We start from the raw sequence: 17573 nt of genomic DNA, 5'->3' as shown, positions 1-17573 counted from the left end.
CCGGTCCGGATGTCCTCTTCTGCCCGGATAGGATGAAGACTTCTGCCGGTCTGAATGTCCTCTTCTGCCCCATCGGATGAAGACTTCGGCCCGGCTGGGTGAAGACGAGTCAAGGTAGGGAGATCTTCAGGGGGGTAGTGTTAGGTTTATTTAAGGGGGGTTTGGGTTAGAGTAGGGGTATGTGGGTGATGGGTTTTAATGTTGGGGGGGGTTGTATTTTTTTTTACAGGCAAAAGAGCTGATTACTTTGGGGCATGCCCCGCAAAAAGCCCTTTTAAGGGCTGGTAAAAGAGCTGGTTACTTTTTAATTTAGAATAGGGTAGGGACCTTTATTATTTTGGGGGGCTTTTTTATTTTATTAGGGGGCTTAGAGTAGGTGTAATTAGCCTAATATTCTTGTAATCTTTTTTTATTTTTTGTAATTTAGTGTTTTGTTTTTTTTAGTTTAGTTTATTTAATTGTATGTAATTGTAGGCAATTTATTTAATTAATTTATTGATAGTGTAGTGTTAGGTTTAATTGTAACTTAGGTTAGGATTTATTTTACATGTAATTTTGTAATTATTTTAACTAGGTAGCTATTAAATAGTTAATAACTATTTAATAGCTATTGTACCTAGTTAAAATAAATACAAAGTTGCCTGTAAAATAAATATAAATCCTAAAATAGCTACAATATAATTATTCGTTATATTGTAGCTATATTAGGGTTTATTTTACAGGTAAGTATTTAGTTTTAAATAGCAATACTTTAGTTAATAAGATTTAATTTATTTGTTAGATTAAAATTATATTTAATTTAGGGGGGTGTTAGGGTTAGATTTAGCTTTAGGGGTTAAAACATTTATTAGAGTAGCGGCGTGGCGCAGATTAGGGGTTAATACTTGAAGTTAGGTGGCGGCGACGTTGGGGGGGCAGATTAGGGGTTAATACTATTTATTGTAGGGTTTGCGAGGCGGGAGTGCGGCGGATTAGGGGTTAATACATTTATTATAGTGGTGGCGAGGTCCGGTCGGCAGATTAGGGGTTAATAAGTGTAGTTAGGTAGCGGCGATGTTGGGGGGGGCAGATTAGGGGTTAATAAATATTATGTAGGTGTCAGCGATGTTAGGGGCAGCAGATTAGGGGTTCATAGGGATAATGTAGGTGGCGGCGCTGTGCGGTCAGCAGATTAGGGGTTAAAAATATTTATTATAGTGGCGGCGATGTGGGGGGACCTCGGTTTAGGGGTACATAGGTAGTTTATGGGTGTTAGTGTACTTTAGAGCACTGTAGTTAAGAGCTTTATAAACCGGCGTTAGCCCATAAAGCTCTTAACTACTGACTTTTTTTTGTGGTTGGAGGCTTGTCGGTAGAGGGTCTACCGCTCACTTCAGCCAAGACACTAAATACCGGCGTTAGGAAGATCCCATTGAAAAGATAGGATACGCAATTGGCGTAAGGGGATCTGCGGTATGGAAAAGTCGCGGCTTGAAAGTGAGCGTTAGACCCTTTCCTGACTGACTCTAAATACAGCGGGCGGCCAAAAGCAGCGTTAGAACCCCTTAACGCTGCTTTTGACGGCTAACGCAGAACTCTAAATCTAGGCGATAATGTTTTATGATTTCATCAAAACATTTTAATTTTTTTTCAAAAAAAATCACTTCTCCTATGTGTTTAACCTCATTAGCACTGCGGAGTCTGTTAGTGCTCTACAAATAACTGATAATAATAATAATAATAAAGAAATAGAACATTTTATTTTTACACTATAATTACCCTGTAATTAGCTCTGTTTATCTAATCTTAAAGTGATAGTAAATCCTAGCGTTTGTGAAATGCTAGGATTTACCAGTTCCTTTATTTGTCTATCCTGCATAATGCCAGCTGGCCCGCACGGCTATTGGCTAAGAGGTGGTAACGTCACCTCACTGAAAAATAGCGTTCTGCTGCGGGCGGCCTTATGTGCTCAGCGCGGCAAATGCTTCAGACAAATAAAGGAACTTTCAGCATGAAGTATTTTATACTTCATGACTGAATGTCCCATTTATTTGTTCCACTAGTATATACTAGCGTTTCACAAATGCTAGGATTTACTATCACTTTAAGGCCCATCTACTAGCACTATGGATATCTAATCTATAGGAGCAAGTGCAGTGCTACTAATACCTATATTGTTATTTGTATCTGGTGTAATGCAATAAGAACATTTGTACATCCCTCCATAAATGACCATATTTCTTTAGTGATAACATTTCTTACACTTGAATTGTAATGCAGAAGAATGAGAATCTATGTTATATTCATAAAAGAAAGTTACAACAAAGTTTTTAGAGGTCTATTTAATAAAGTTAACCAGAGATCATTAATTACTGTGTAAAATATAGGTGTTTATTTAGAGACAGAAATGTCGAAAGTAAGCTTTTATGGTTTAGATAGATAGAGGATGCAATTTTAAAACAATTTCCTGTTTACTTCTATTATTAAAGGGACAGTCTAGTCCAAAATAAATTTCATCGCTTCAGATAGGGAATGCAATTTTAAACCACTTTCCAATTTAATTTTATCACGAAAAGCTAAACCTAGGAGGTTCATATGCTAATTTCTTAGACCTTGAAGGCCGCCTCTTATATGAATGCATTTTGACAGTTTTTCACCATTAGAGGGTGTTAGTTCATGTGTGTCATATAGATAACATTGTGCTTACGCACGTAGAGTTACCTAGGAGTCAGCACTGATTGGCTAAAATGCAAGTCTGTCAAAAGAACTGAAATAAGGGGGCATACAAGATGATCACAGAGGTAAAAAGTGTATTAATATAACTGTGTTGGTTATGCAAAACTAGGGAATGGGTAATAAGGGGATTATCTATCTTTTAAAACAATAAAAATTCTGGTGTAGACTGTCCCTACTTTAAATTTAGTAATGGCAGGGATATATCAATGGTGCATGATGTGTGAAAGATCCCTCCTTCCAGGACAATCCAGACCGAGATGGATTTCGGGACAATGGGTAGATTAGGTTTATTTTTATTTTGTGGGTTTGGGGGGTGGGGGTTTGTAATGGTAGGGGGGGTTTGTTTTTATTTTTAACTTTAGGCTGTTAACTTTAGGGCAATACCCTACAAAAGGCCCTTTTAAGGGCCCTTGGTAGTTTATTATAGATTTTATTTTTTTTTAAAACGGGGGATTAGAATAGGAATAATTTTTTTTTTTTTGGGTAATTTTTTTTTTTTTGTAATGGTAGTTTTTTTTATTTTTTGTAATTTTAGTGTTTATTATTTTTTGTAATTGTAGTTTTAATTTTGTAATAATCTTAGTTTTTTTATTTTTAGTATTATTAGGTTTTTTATTTGTAGTAATGTTAGGTTTTTTTAGTGTAAGCTTAGGTTTTATTTCACAGGTAAGTTTGTATTTATTTTAAATAGGTAGGGCTAGATTTAGGCCTAGATTTAGAGTTCGGCGGTAGCCGTCAAAACCAGCGTTAGAGGCTCCTAACGCTGGTTTTGGCCGCCCGCTGGTATTTGGAGTCAGTGATTAAAGGGTCTAACGCTCACTTTTCAGCCGCGACTTTTCCATACCGCAGATCCCCCTACGCCATTTGCGTAGCCTATCTTTTCAATGGGATCTTCCTAACGCCGGTATTTAGAGTCGTTTCTGCAGTGAGCGTTAGAGCTCTAACGACAAGATTCCAGCCGCCTGAAAATAGCAGGAGTTAAGAGCTTTCTGGCTAACGCCGGTTTATAAAGCTCTTAACTACTGTACCCTAAAGTACACTAACACCCATAAACTACCTATGTACCCCTAACCGAGGTCCCCCCACATCGCCGACACTCGATTTAAATTTTTAACCCCTAATCTGCCGACCGCCACCTACGTTATACTTATGTACCCCTAATCTGCTGCCCCTAACACCGCCGACCCCTGTATTATATCTATTAACCCCTAACTTGCCCCCCACAACGTCGCCGCAAGCTACTTAAAATAATTAACCCCTAATCTTCCGACCGCAAATCGCGCCACCTACGTTATCCCTATGTACCCCTAATCTGCTACCCCTAACATCGCCGACCCCTATGTTATATTTATTAACCCCTAATCTGCCCCCCTCAACGTCGCCGACACCTACCTACACTTATTAACCCCTAATCTGCCGAGCGGACCTGAGCGCTACTATAATAAAGTTATTAACCCCTAATCCGCCTCACTAACCCTATCATAAATAGTATTAACCCCTAATCTGCCCTCCCTAACATCGCCGACACCTACCTTCAATTATTAACCCCTAATCTGCCGACCGGAGCTCACCGCTATTCTAATAAATGTATTAACCCCTAAAGCTAAGTCTAACCCTAACACTAACACCCCCCTAAGTTAAATATAATTTTTATCTAACGAAATAAATTAACTCTTATTAAATAAATAATTCCTATTTAAAGCTAAATACTTACCTGTAAAATACATCCTAATATAGCTACAATATAAATTATAATTATATTATAGCTATTTTAGGATTAATATTTATTTTACAGGCAACTTTGTAATTATTTTAACCAGGTACAATAGCTATTAAATAGTTAAGAACTATTTAATAGTTACCTAGTTAAAATAATAACAAATTTACCTGTAAAATAAATCCTAACCTAAGATATAATTAAACCTAACACTACCCTATCAATAAAATAATTAAATAAACTACCTACAATTACCTACAATTAACCTAACACTACACTATCAATAAATTAATTAAACACAATTGCTACAAATAAATACAATTAAATAAACTATCTAAAGTACAAAAAATAAAAAAGAACTAAGTTACAGAAAATAATAAAATATTTACAAACATAAGAAAAATATTACAACAATTTTAAACTAATTACACCTACTCTAAGCCCCCTAATAAAATAACAAAGCCCCCCAAAATAAAAAATTCCCTACCCTATTCTAAAATACAAATATTACAAGCTCTTTTACCTTACCAGCCCTGAACAGGGCCCTTTGCGGGGCATGCCCCAAGAATTTCAGCTCTTTTGCCTGTAAAAAAAAACATACAATACCCCCCCCCCAACATTACAACCCACCACCCACATACCCCTAATCTAACCCAAACCCCCCTTAAATAAACCTAACACTAATCCCCTGAAGATCTTCCTACCTTGTCTTCACCATACCAGGTTCACCGATCCGTCCTGGCTCCAAGATCTTCATCCAACCCAAGCGGGGGCTAGACATCCACTGAAGAAGTCCAGAAGAGGGTCCAAAGTCTTCCTCCTATCCGGCAAGAAGAGGACATCCGGACCGGCAAACATCTTCTCCAAGCGGCATCTTCTATCTTCTTCCATCCGATGACGACCGGCTCCATCTTGAAGACCTCCAGCGCGGATCCATCCTCTTCTTCCGACGACTAGACGACGAATGACGGTTCCTTTAAGGGACGTCATCCAAGATGGCGTCCCTCGAATTCCGATTGGCTGATAGGATTCTATCAGCCAATCGGAATTAAGGTAGGAATTTTCTGATTGGCTGATGGAATCAGCCAATCAGAATATAGTTCAATCCGATTGGCTGATCCAATCAGCCAATCAGATTGAGCTCGCATTCTATTGGCTGATCGGAACAGCCAATAGAATGCGAGCTCAATCTGATTGGCTGATTGGATCAGCCAATCGGATTGAACTATATTCTGATTGGCTGATTCCATCAGCCAATCAGAAAATTCCTACCTTAATTCCGATTGGCTGATAGAATCCTATCAGCCAATCGGAATTCGAGGGACGCCATCTTGGATGACGTCCCTTAAAGGAACCGTCATTCGTCGTCTAGTCGTCGGAAGAAGAGGATGGATCCGCGCTGGAGGTCTTCAAGATGGAGCCGGTCGTCATCGGATGGAAGAAGATAGAAGATGCCGCTTGGAGAAGATGTTTGCCGGTCCGGATGTCCTCTTCTTGCCGGATAGGAGGAAGACTTTGGACCCTCTTCTGGACTTCTTCAGTGGATGTCTAGCCCCCGCTTGGGTTGGATGAAGATCTTGGAGCCAGGACGGATCGGTGAACCTGGCATGGTGAAGACAAGGTAGGAAGATCATCAGGGGGGTAGTGTTAGGTTTATTTAAGGGGGGTTTGGGTTAGATTAGGGGTATGTGGGTGGTGGGTTGTAATGTTGGGGGGGGGGGTATTGTATGTTTTTTTTTACAGGCAAAAGAGCTGAAATTCTTGGGGCATGCCCCGCAAAGGGCCCTGTTCAGGGCTGGTAAGGTAAAAGAGCTTGTAATATTTGTATTTTAGAATAGGGTAGGGAATTTTTTATTTTGGGGGGCTTTGTTATTTTATTAGGGGGCTTAGAGTAGGTGTAATTAGTTTAAAATTGTTGTAATATTTTTCTTATGTTTGTAAATATTTTATTATTTTCTGTAACTTAGTTCTTTTTTATTTTTTGTACTTTAGATAGTTTATTTAATTGTATTTATTTGTAGCAATTGTGTTTAATTAATTTATTGATAGTGTAGTGTTAGGTTAATTGTAGGTAATTGTAGGTAGTTTATTTAATTATTTTATTGATAGGGTAGTGTTAGGTTTAATTATATCTTAGGTTAGGATTTATTTTACAGGTAAATTTGTTATTATTTTAACTAGGTAACTATTAAATAGTTCTTAACTATTTAATAGCTATTGTACCTGGTTAAAATAATTACAAAGTTGCCTGTAAAATAAATATTAATCCTAAAATAGCTATAATATAATTATAATTTATATTGTAGCTATATTAGGATTTATTTTACAGGTAAGTATTTAGCTTTAAATAGGAATCATTTATTTAATAAGAGTTAATTTATTTCGTTAGATAAAAATTATATTTAACTTAGGGGGGTGTTAGTGTTAGGGTTAGACTTAGCTTTAGGGGTTAATACATTTATTAGAATAGCGGTGAGCTCCGGTCGGCAGATTAGGGGTTAATAATTGAAGGTAGGTGTCGGCGATGTTAGGGAGGGCAGATTAGGGGTTAATACTATTTATGATAGGGTTAGTGAGGCGGATTAGGGGTTAATAACTTTATTATAGTAGCGCTCAGGTCCGCTCGGCAGATTAGGGGTTAATAAGTGTAGGCAGGTGTCGGCGACGTTGTGGGGGGCAGATTAGGGGTTAATAAATATAACATAGGGGTCGGCGATGTTAGGGCAGCAGATTAGGGGTACATAGGGATAACGTAGGTGGCGGCGGTTTACGGAGCGGCAGATTAGGGGTTAAAAGTGTAATGCAGGGGGTCAGCGATAGCGGGGGCGGCAGATTAGGGGTTAATAAGTGTAAGGTTAGGGGTGTTTAGACTCGGGGTACATGTTAGAGTGTTAGGTGCAGACGTAGGAAGTGTTTCCCCATAGGAAACAATGGGGCTGCGTTAAGAGCTGAACGCTGCTTTTTTGCAGGTGTTAGGTTTTTTTTCAGCTCAAACTGCCCCATTGTTTCCTATGGGAGAATCGTGCACGAGCACGTTTTTGATGCCGGCCGCGTCCGTAAGCAACTCTGGTATCGAGAGTTGCATTTGCGGTAAATATGCTCTACGCTCCTTTTTTGGAGCCTAACGCAGCATTTGTTTGAACTCTCGATACCAGAGTTAAATTTATGGTGCGGCCAGAAAAAAACCCGCGGAGCGTTAACAGCCCTTTTACCGCCGAACTCCAAATCTAGGCCTTAGAGTTTGGCGGTAGCCATCAAAACCAGCGTTAGAGGCTCCTAACGCTGGTTTTTACCGCCCTCTGGTATTTGGAGTCAGTCATTAAAGGGTCTAACGCTCACTTTTCAGCCGCGACTTTTCCATACCGCAGATCCCCTTACGTCAATTGCGTATCCTATCTTTTCAATGGGATCTTTCTAACTCCGGTATTTAGAGTCGTGGCTGAAGTGAGAGTTAGAAATCTAACGACAAAACTCCAGCCGCAGAAAAAAGTCAGTAGTTAAGAGCTTTCTGGGCTAACGCCGGTTTATAAAGCTCTTAACTACTGTGCTCTAAAGTACACTAACACCCATAAACTACCTATACACCCCTAAACCGAGGTCCCCCCACATCGCCGCCACTCGATTAAATTTTTTTAACCCCTAATCTGCCGACCGCCACCTACGTTATACTTATGTACCCCTAATCTGCTGCCCCTAACACCGCCGACCCCTATATTATATTTATTAACCCCTAACCTGCCCCCCACAACGTCGCCGCCAGCTACCTATAATAATTAACCCCTAATCTGCCGCTCCGTAAACCGCCGCTACCTACATTATCCCTATGTACCCCTAATCTGCTGCCCCTAACACCGCCGACCCCTATATTATATTTATTAACCCCTAATCTGCCCCCCTCAACGTCGCCTCCACCTGCCTACACTTATTAACCCCTAATCTGCCGAGCGGACCGCACCGCTACTATAATAAAGTTATTAACCCCTAATCCGCCTCACTCCCGCCTCAATAACCCTATAATAAATAGTATTAACCCCTAATCTGCCCTCCCTAACATCGCCGACACCTAACTTCAAACATTAACCCCTAATCTGCCGACTGGAGCTCACCGCTATTCTAATAAATGTATTAACCCCTAAAGCTAAGTCTAACCCTAACACTAACACCCCCCTAAGTTAATATAATTTTAATCTAACGAAATAAATTAACTCTTATTAAATAAATTATTCCTATTTAAAGCTAAATACTTACCTGTAAAATAAATCCTAATATAGCTACAATATAAATTATAATTATATTATAGCTATTTTAGGATTTATATTTATTTTACAGGTAACTTTGTATTTATTTTAACCAGGTACAATAGCTATTAAATAGTTAAGAACTATTTAATAGCTAAAATAGTTAAAATAATTACAAATTTACCTGTAAAATAAATCCTAACCTAAGTTACAATTAAACCTAACACTACACTATCAATAAATAAATTAAATAAAATACCTACAATTACCTACAATTAAACCTAACACTACACTATCAATAAATTAATTAATTAAATACAATATCTACAAATAAATACAATGAAATAAACTAACTAAAGTACAAAAAATAAAAAAGAACTAAGTTACAAAAAATAAAATATTTACAAACATCAGAAAAATATTACAACAATTTTAAACTAATTACACCTACTCTAAGCCCCCTAATAAAATAACAAAGACCCCCAAAATAAAAAAATGCCCTACCCTATTCTAAATTACAAAAGTTCAAAGTTCTTTTACCTTACCAGCCCTGAACAGAGCCCTTTGCGGGGCATGCCCCAAAGAATTCAGCTCTTTTGCCTGTAAAAAACCCCACATACAATACCCCCCACAACATTACAACCCACACCCACATACCCCTAATCTAACCCAAACCCCCCTTAAATAAACCTAACACTAAGCCCCTGAAGATCTTCCTACCTTATCTTCACCATACCAGGTTCACCGATCGATCCAGAAGAGCTCCTCCGATGTCTTGATCCAAGCCCAAGTGGGGGGCTGAAGATGTCCATGATCCGGCTGAAGTCTTCATCCAAGCGGGAGCTGAAGAGGTCCATGATCCGGCTGAAGTCTTCTATCAACGGCATCTTCTTTCTTCCGGATCCATGTTCATCCCGCCGACGCGGAACATCCATCTTCACCGACGACTTCCCGACGAATGAAGGTTCCTTTAAGGGACGTCATCCAAGATGGCGTCCCTCGAATTCCTATTGGCTGATAGGATTCTATCAGCCAATCGGAATTAAGGTAGGAAAATTCTGATTGGCTGATGGAATCAGCCAATCAGAATCAAGTTCAATCCGATTGGCTGATCCGATCAGCCAATCAGATTGAGCTCGCATTCTATTGGCTGATCGGAACAGCCAATAGAATGCGAGCTCAATCTGATTAGCTGATTGAATCAGCCAATCGGATTGAACTTGATTCTGATTGGCTGATTCCATCAGCCAATCAGAATTTTCCTACCTTAATTCCGATTGGCTGATAGAATCCTATCAGCCAATCGGAATTCGAGGGACGCCATCTTGGATGACGTCCCTTAAAGGAACCTTCATTCGTCGGGAAGTCGTCGGTGAAGATGGATGTTCCGCGTCGGCGGGATGAACATGGATCCGGAAGAAAGAAGATTGAAGATGCCGTTGATAGAAGACTTCAGCCGGATCATGGACCTCTTCAGCTCCCGCTTGGATGAAGACTTCAGCCGGATCATGGACCTCTTCAGCTCCCGCTTGGATGAAGACTTCAGCCGGATCATGGACATCTTCAGCCCCCCGCTTGGGCTTGGATCAAGACATCGGAGGAGCTCTTCTGGATCGATCGGTGAACCTGGTATGGTGAAGATAAGGTAGGAAGATCTTCAGGTGCTTAGTGTTAGGTTTATTTAAGGGGGGTTTGGGTTAGATTAGGGGTATGTGGTTGGTGGGTTGTAATGTTGGGGGGGGGGGGTATTGTATGTGTTTTTTTTACAGGCAAAAGAGCTGAATTCTTTGGGGCATGCCCTGCAAAGGGCCCTGTTCAGGGCTGGTAAGGTAAAAGAACTTTGAACTTTTGTAATTTAGAATAGGGGTAGGGCATTTTTTTATTTTGGCGGTCTTTGTTATTTTATTAGGGGGCTTAGAGTAGGTGTAATTAGTTTAAAATTGTTGTAATATTTTTCTGATGTTTGTAAATATTTTTTTATTTTTTGTAACTTAGTTCTTTTTTATTTTTTGTACTTTAGTTAGTTTATTTCATTGTATTTATTTGTAGATATTGTATTTAATTAATTTATTGATAGTGTAGTGTTAGGTTTAATTGTAGGTAATTGTAGGTATTTTATTTAATTTATTTATTGATAGTGTAGTGTTAGGTTTAATTGTAACTTAGGTTAGGTTTTATTTTACAGGTAAATTTGTAATTATTTTAACTATTTTAGCTATTAAATAGTTCTTAACTATTTAATAGCTATTGTACCTGGTTAAAATAAATACAAAGTTACCTGTAAAATAAATATAAATCCTAAAATAGCTATAATATAATTATAATTTATATTGTAGCTATATTAGGATTTATTTTACAGGTAAGTATTTAGCTTTAAATAGGAATAATTTATTTAATAAGAGTTAATTTATTTCGCTAGATTAAAATTATATTTAATTTAGGGGGGTGTTAGTGTTAGGGTTAGACTTAGCTTTAGGGGTTAATACATTTATTAGAATAGCGGTGAGCTCCAGTCGGTAGATTAGGGGTTAATGTTTGAAGTTAGGTGTCGGCGATGTTAGGGAGGGCAGATTAGGGGTTAATACTATTTATTATAGGGTTATTGAGGCGGGAGTGAGGCGGATTAGGGGTTAATAACTTTATTATAGTAGCGGTGCGGTCCGCTCGGCAGATTAGGGGTTAATAAGTGTAGGCAGGTGGAGGCGACGTTGGGGGAGGCAGATTAGGGGTTAATAAATATAATATAGGGGTCGGCGATGTTAGGGCAGCAGATTAGGGGTACATAGGGATAATGTAAGTAGCGGCGGTTTACGGAGCGGCAGATTAGGGGTTAAAAAAAATATGCAGGTGTCAGCGATAGCGGGGGCGGCAGATTAGGGGTTAATAAGTGTAAGGTTATGGGTGTTTAGACTCGGGGTACATGTTAGGGTGTTAGGTGCAGACGTAGGAAGTGTTTCCCCATAGCAAACAATGGGGCTGCGTTAGGAGCTGAACGCGGCTTTTTTGCAGGTGTTAGGTTTTTTTTCAGCTCAAACAGCCCCATTGTTTTCTATGGGGGAATCGTGCACGAGCACGTTTTTGAAGTTGGCCGCGTCCGTAAGCACCGCTGGTATCGAGAGTTGAAGTTGCGTTAAATATGCTCTACGCTCCTTTTTTGGAGCCTAACGCAGCCATTCTGTGAACTCTAAATACCAGCGGTATTTAAAAGGTGCGGCCAGAAAAAAGCATGCATAGCTAACGCACCCCTTTGGCCGCAAAACTCTAAATCTAGGCCGTAGTTAGTAAATAGCTATATTGTAGCTAGCTTAGGTTTTATTTTTATTTCACAGGTAAGTTTGTATTTATTTTTAAATATTAGTTAATAATTGTAACTTTAATTTAGGTCTATTTTAATTATGTTAAAGTTAGGGGGTGTTAGTTTTAGGGGTTAAGTTTAATTTAGGTTGTTGCGATGTGGGGGCCAGCAGTTTAGGGGTTAATAGGTTTAGTTAGTGTTGCCGATGTTTGGCAACGGTGGTTTGGGGTTAATACGTTTAGTTAGTGTTGCCGATGTTTGGGAATGGTGGATTAGGGGTTAATAGGTTTATTTAGTGTTTCAGTTAGTATTGGCGATGTCGGGGAACTGTGGTTTAGGGGTTAATAGGTTTAGTTAGTGTTTTAGTTAGTGTTGGCGATGTTTGGGAACGGCGGTTTAGGGATTAATAGGTTTAGTTAGTGTTTCAGTTAGTGTTGGCGATGTTTGGGAACAGCGGTTTAAGGGTTAATAGGTTTAGTTAGTGTTTTAGTTAGTGTTGGCGATGTTTGGGAACGGCGGTTTAGGGATTAATAGGTTTAGTTAGTGTTTTAGTTAGTGTTGGCGATGTTTGTGAACGGCGGTTTAGGGATTAATAGGTTTAGTTAGTGTTTCAGTTAGTGTTGGCGATGTTTGGGAACGGCGGTTTAAGGGTTAATAGGTTTATTTAGTGTTTTAGTTAGTGTTGGCGATGTTTGGGAACGGCAGTTTAGGGATTAATAGGTTTAATTAGTGTTGGTGATGTGGGGGGGGACGGCGGTTTAGGGGTTAATAGCTTTATTTAGTTTTGGCAATGTGGGTGGCGGCGGTTTTAGATAATTTTGTTTCTGCTGATATCTGTCACATGGTACAGGGGGCTGGCAAATGGGAGAAAAAATAAATTTGCCAGAAAAAAATCTACTGCTTTTGTGAAATTCAGAGTGTTATTTTATTGATTCTGTATTATGCACTTGTTATTCATGCAATTTCACTCTATTTAGTAGTACTTTAATAATACCACCCATTTACTTCATAATGCTGGCAAAGTGTTCTGTGGAGAACTCTGCACAGTGTTTATAGTTTGGTATACAAACCTATATACTGTATATAGCCGCAATGAGAGAGGAAAGGCAATCTGAGTAGGTGTCTGATAGGTGCTAGTTGCATTTGGGGTTTAACCTTTTTTCTCTAATTCATCAGCTTCAACAGAGCAATTTTGTCCTTTTTTGCACACATGCTGCAGATTTGCGAGGTCACTTTCAGAACTTGGTGCTGACAATATTGGTGAGTAAAGTATAAATAAAACGCTACAATTTTAGCTGTGTTAAATGTAAATAGTCTAAAATCTGGAAGTTTATTTGCCTTGTTAACAAAATAACAATATATTGTTAGTGTTAAATGCTTCTTCAGTGAATTCTCAGTTACTTTACAGTCAATCCTTCAATTCAGAAATTCAATAACGATGCTCCAAACTAAATGTCTGCTCTCATGTCCAACTCTTCACCTCTCCTTTCCTCCAAAAATCTACTTCCTGTCTGTGTCCCCTCTCTTGCACACACTTCCCCTATGCCTGGACCTCCAATCATTATCAAAACCTAAAACATCTTAAACAGGATATTATCTGGCCAATCGTGACATAGATCTATTAGAGAGTCAAATGCAAAAAAACATAATTTATGTAAGAACTTACCTGATAAATTAATTTATTTCATGGTGGTGAGAGTCCACGATTTGTTACATGTGGGATATACCTTCCTACCAGGAGGAGGCAAAGTTTCCCAAACCTCAAAGCCTATAAATACCCCACCCACCGCACTCATATCTCAGTTTAACATATAGCCAAGAAGTGAGGTGTAAAAAAGGAGTAAGAAAAAGCCATAAATAAAGGAACAGGAAAAAAAATGTGCTCTGTTAAAAACAACCCATAATAGGGAGAGGACCTCGTGCACTCTCGCCACCATGAAAGAAATGAATTTAACAGGTAAGTTCTTTCATATACTGTAGTTGTCGAGAATTCACGATTTGTTACATATGGGATATAATACCAAAGATGTGGAAGACCACGAGTAACAAAATAAAAAGGGAGGGATAAAATATAAACAGCTTTTTTCGCTGAAAATAATATCCAAATTAAAGTCTTTTAATAACTAAAAAACCTGAAGACATTTTTTATAGGAAACAGAATTAACGAGTGACCACTGCCTGAAGAACCTTTCTACCATAAGCTGCTTCTGAAGAGGCAAAAACATCAAAATGGTAAAATTTGATAAAAGTATGCAAAGAAGACCAAGTGGCTGCTTTGCAGATTTGATCAACTGTCTAAAGAATGCATAGGCTCAAAAGGAGGAGCCTGTAACGACTGTAACACTAACTTGACACTCCATGGAGGAGAAATAGATTTAATTATAGTTTTTTTTTTCTGGACAAAACCTGAACAAAACAATGAATGTCTGGAAGATGAGCAATCTTCTGGTGAAACATAACAGAAAGAGCAGAAATCTGTCCTTTCAAACTACTGGCAGATAAGTCCTTATCTAAACCATCTTGAAGAAACTGAAGAATTCTAGGAATTCTAAATGTATGCCAAGAAATTTTTTTAGTGGAACACCAAGAAATATAAGTTTTCCAAACTTTATAATTTTTTTTCCTGGAAACAGGTTTTCTTGCTTGAATCATAGTATTAATTACATAGTCTGAAAAATCTCTGTGACTGAGAACTAGGCGTTCAATCTCCACGCCATTAAGTTCAGAGATTTTATGTCTGGATGAAAGAAGGACCTTTAGACAGAAGGTCTGGTCTTAGAGGAAGATGCCATGGCGGGTAGCTGGACATCCGAACTAGATCTGCATACCAGATCCTGAAAGGCCACGCAGGGGCTATCAGAAGTACAGATGATTGTTCCATCTTGATTTTTGAAATCACTCTGAACAGCAGATCTAATGGAGGAAATATATAAGCATATTGGAATGACCAAGGAACTGCTAGATCATCCGTCATTACTGCCTGAATATCCCGTGACCTTGCAAGGTATCTAGGAAGCTTCTTGTTCAAACAAGAGGCCATGAGATCTATCTGGGGAAGACCCCAGATTTGAACAATTTGTAAGAATACATTCTGGTGGAGAGACCATTCTCCCAGGTGTAGTGACTGACGGCTGAGATAATCTGCCTCCCAGTTGTCCACACCTGGGATGTGAATCACAGTGATAAGACAGAAATTGGTCTCTGCCCAAGAAAGTATCTGAGATACTTCTTTCATGGCTAGGTAACTTCGAGTTCCCCCTTGGTGATTGACATATGCCACTGTTGTGATATTGTCTGTCTGAAAACGAAGATAAGGTTCATTCTTCAAAAGAGGCCAAACTTGAAGAGCTTTGTACAGAACACAGAGTTCTAAAATATTGTTCGGAATTTTTGTTTTCTGAGCATTCCATACTCCTTGTGCAGTCAGGGACCCCCATACTGCTCCCCAACCTGTAAGACTTGCATCTGTAGTGATCACAGACCAGGTAGGATGAACAAAGGAAGCCTGTTGAAGATATTGGTGGTGTAGCCACCATGTCAGAGAAAAACGAGTGTTGTGATCCAAGAATATTAGTTGTGATATTCGAGTATAATCCTTGCACCATTGGTGCAACATGCAAAGTTGAAAAGGCCTCATATGAAAACGAGCAAAGGGGATCGCATCCGATGCTGCAATCATAAGGCCTAACACCTCCATGCACATAGCCACTGAAGGGTATAATAGAGACTGAAGATTCAGACATGCTGAGACTAGTTTTGTTCATCTCTTGTCTTTTAGAGAAAAAGTCATGGACACTGAATCTATTTGGAAACCCAAATAAGTGACCCTTGTTTGAGGAATCAAGGAACTCTTTGGAAAATTGATCCTCTAACCATGATTTTCAAGAAACAACATTAGTTGATTTGTGTGAGATTCTGCTAAATGAAATGATTGAGCTACAACCAAGATATCGTCCAAATAAGGAAACACCGCAATACCCTGCCCTCTGATTACAGATAGAAGGGCACCGAGGATTTTTGAAAATATTCTTGGTGCTGTTGCTAGGCCAAACGGAGAAGCAACAAACTGAAAATGCTTTTCTAAAAAAGAGAATCTCAGAAATTGAAAATGATCTGGATGAATAGGGATGTGAAAATAAGCATCCTGTTAGTCTATTGTGGATATATAATGACCTTGCTGAACAAAAGGCAGAATAGTCAGTTATAGTTTCCATCTTGAAGGTTGGAATTCTCACAAATCTGTTTAATGTTTTCAGATCCAATATCGGTATGAATGAATTCTCCTTCTTTGGTACAATTAATAGATTTAAGTAAAAACCCTTTCCTTGTTCCTGTACGGGAACTGGGACAATCACTCCCAACCTTCATGCTGTTTTTTGGACAGGATTAAGTTTCTTGATTTTTTTAGATTTGTTCCAATTGGAATAAGGTCTCCAATTAGTGCCAGGGGCTTTTGGAGAGGGGGAAGGCTTCTGATCTTTGTTTAGAAAAGAACGAAAACGATTTGGAGCCTTGAACTTCCTGTTAGATCTATAGTCTTGAGGCAAAAAGACAGACTTACCTCCAGTAATGGAAGAAATAATTGAATCTAATTGAGAACCAAATAGATTCTTACCCTGAAAAGAGAGAGATAGTAATCTCATCTTGGAAACCATATCAGCATTCCAGGATTTAAGCCATAAAGCTCTTCTAGAAAGAATAGCTAAAGACATACCGTAGTTTTAATGTTAATTTTGACAATGTCAAATACTGCATCACATATAAAAATATTTGCTTCTTGTAGTAAATTAATCACATTAGAGCATTCAGGGTCTGAAGAAGGTTGCTGAGCAAGATTAGAAAGCAAAAAAGTAGAGGCAGCGGCTACATCAGCAATAGATATAGCTGGCCTAAGAACATAAATATGTAAATAAGCCCTTCTCAAAAAAGATTCAAGTTTCCTATCTAAGGATCTTTGAAAGAAGTACTATCCTCTAACGGAATTGTAGTATGTTTAGCTAGAGAAGAAATAGCCCCATCTACCTTAGGGATAGTTTCCCATAGCTATAAATTAGCAACAGGTAAAGGATACAATTTTTTAAACCTAGAAGAAGGTTTAAAAGAAGTACCAGGTTTAGACCATTCTTTAGAGATAATATTACAGACTGCATTAGGGACAGGAAATATCTCTGGAATAACAATGTTAGACTTAAAAAAGGAATTTAACTTGTTACAAGGAATATCCTCAGAAGGTTTAACTTCCTCAATACCTAAAGTGACCAAAACTTCTTTTAAAAGAGACTGAATGTGCTCAATTTTAAATAAAAAGAAGATTTATCTGGTTCTGTATCAGATGAAGGAGCCCCAGTATCAGAGAAATCATCGTCTTAAAGGGACATGAAACCTAAAAAAAACATTTCATGATTCAGATTGAGAATACAATTTTAAACAACTTTCTAATTTACTTCTATTATCTAATCTGTTTCATTCTTTTGGTATCATTTGCTGAAGGAGCAGCAATGCACTAATGGTTTCTAACTGAACACATGGGTGAGTCAATCACAATCAATATATATATATATATGCAGCTACCAATCAACAGCTAGAACCTAGGTTCTCTGCTGCCCCT

The 17573-nt window shown here is 38.5% G+C and overlaps 1 protein-coding gene across 1 annotated transcript in view; it reads left to right on the top strand.

Annotated features, from left to right (window-relative positions):
- MFSD2B (MFSD2 lysolipid transporter B, sphingolipid) overlaps nucleotides 1-17573 on the top strand; it is a 312518-nt gene that overhangs the window by 227504 nt on the left and 67441 nt on the right. Inside the window, exon 9 of the mRNA XM_053709634.1 lies at nucleotides 13142-13225. Within this exon, the coding sequence (XP_053565609.1) occupies nucleotides 13142-13225 (84 nt within the window). The remainder of the gene's footprint in view (nucleotides 1-13141; nucleotides 13226-17573) is intronic.

This window comes from Bombina bombina, chromosome 4 (genome assembly GCF_027579735.1).
Source record: "Bombina bombina isolate aBomBom1 chromosome 4, aBomBom1.pri, whole genome shotgun sequence".
Classification (NCBI taxonomy): Eukaryota; Metazoa; Chordata; class Amphibia; order Anura; family Bombinatoridae; genus Bombina; species Bombina bombina.
Note: the sequence above shows the minus strand (reverse complement) of the source record. Positions and strands in the feature narration are given on the sequence as shown.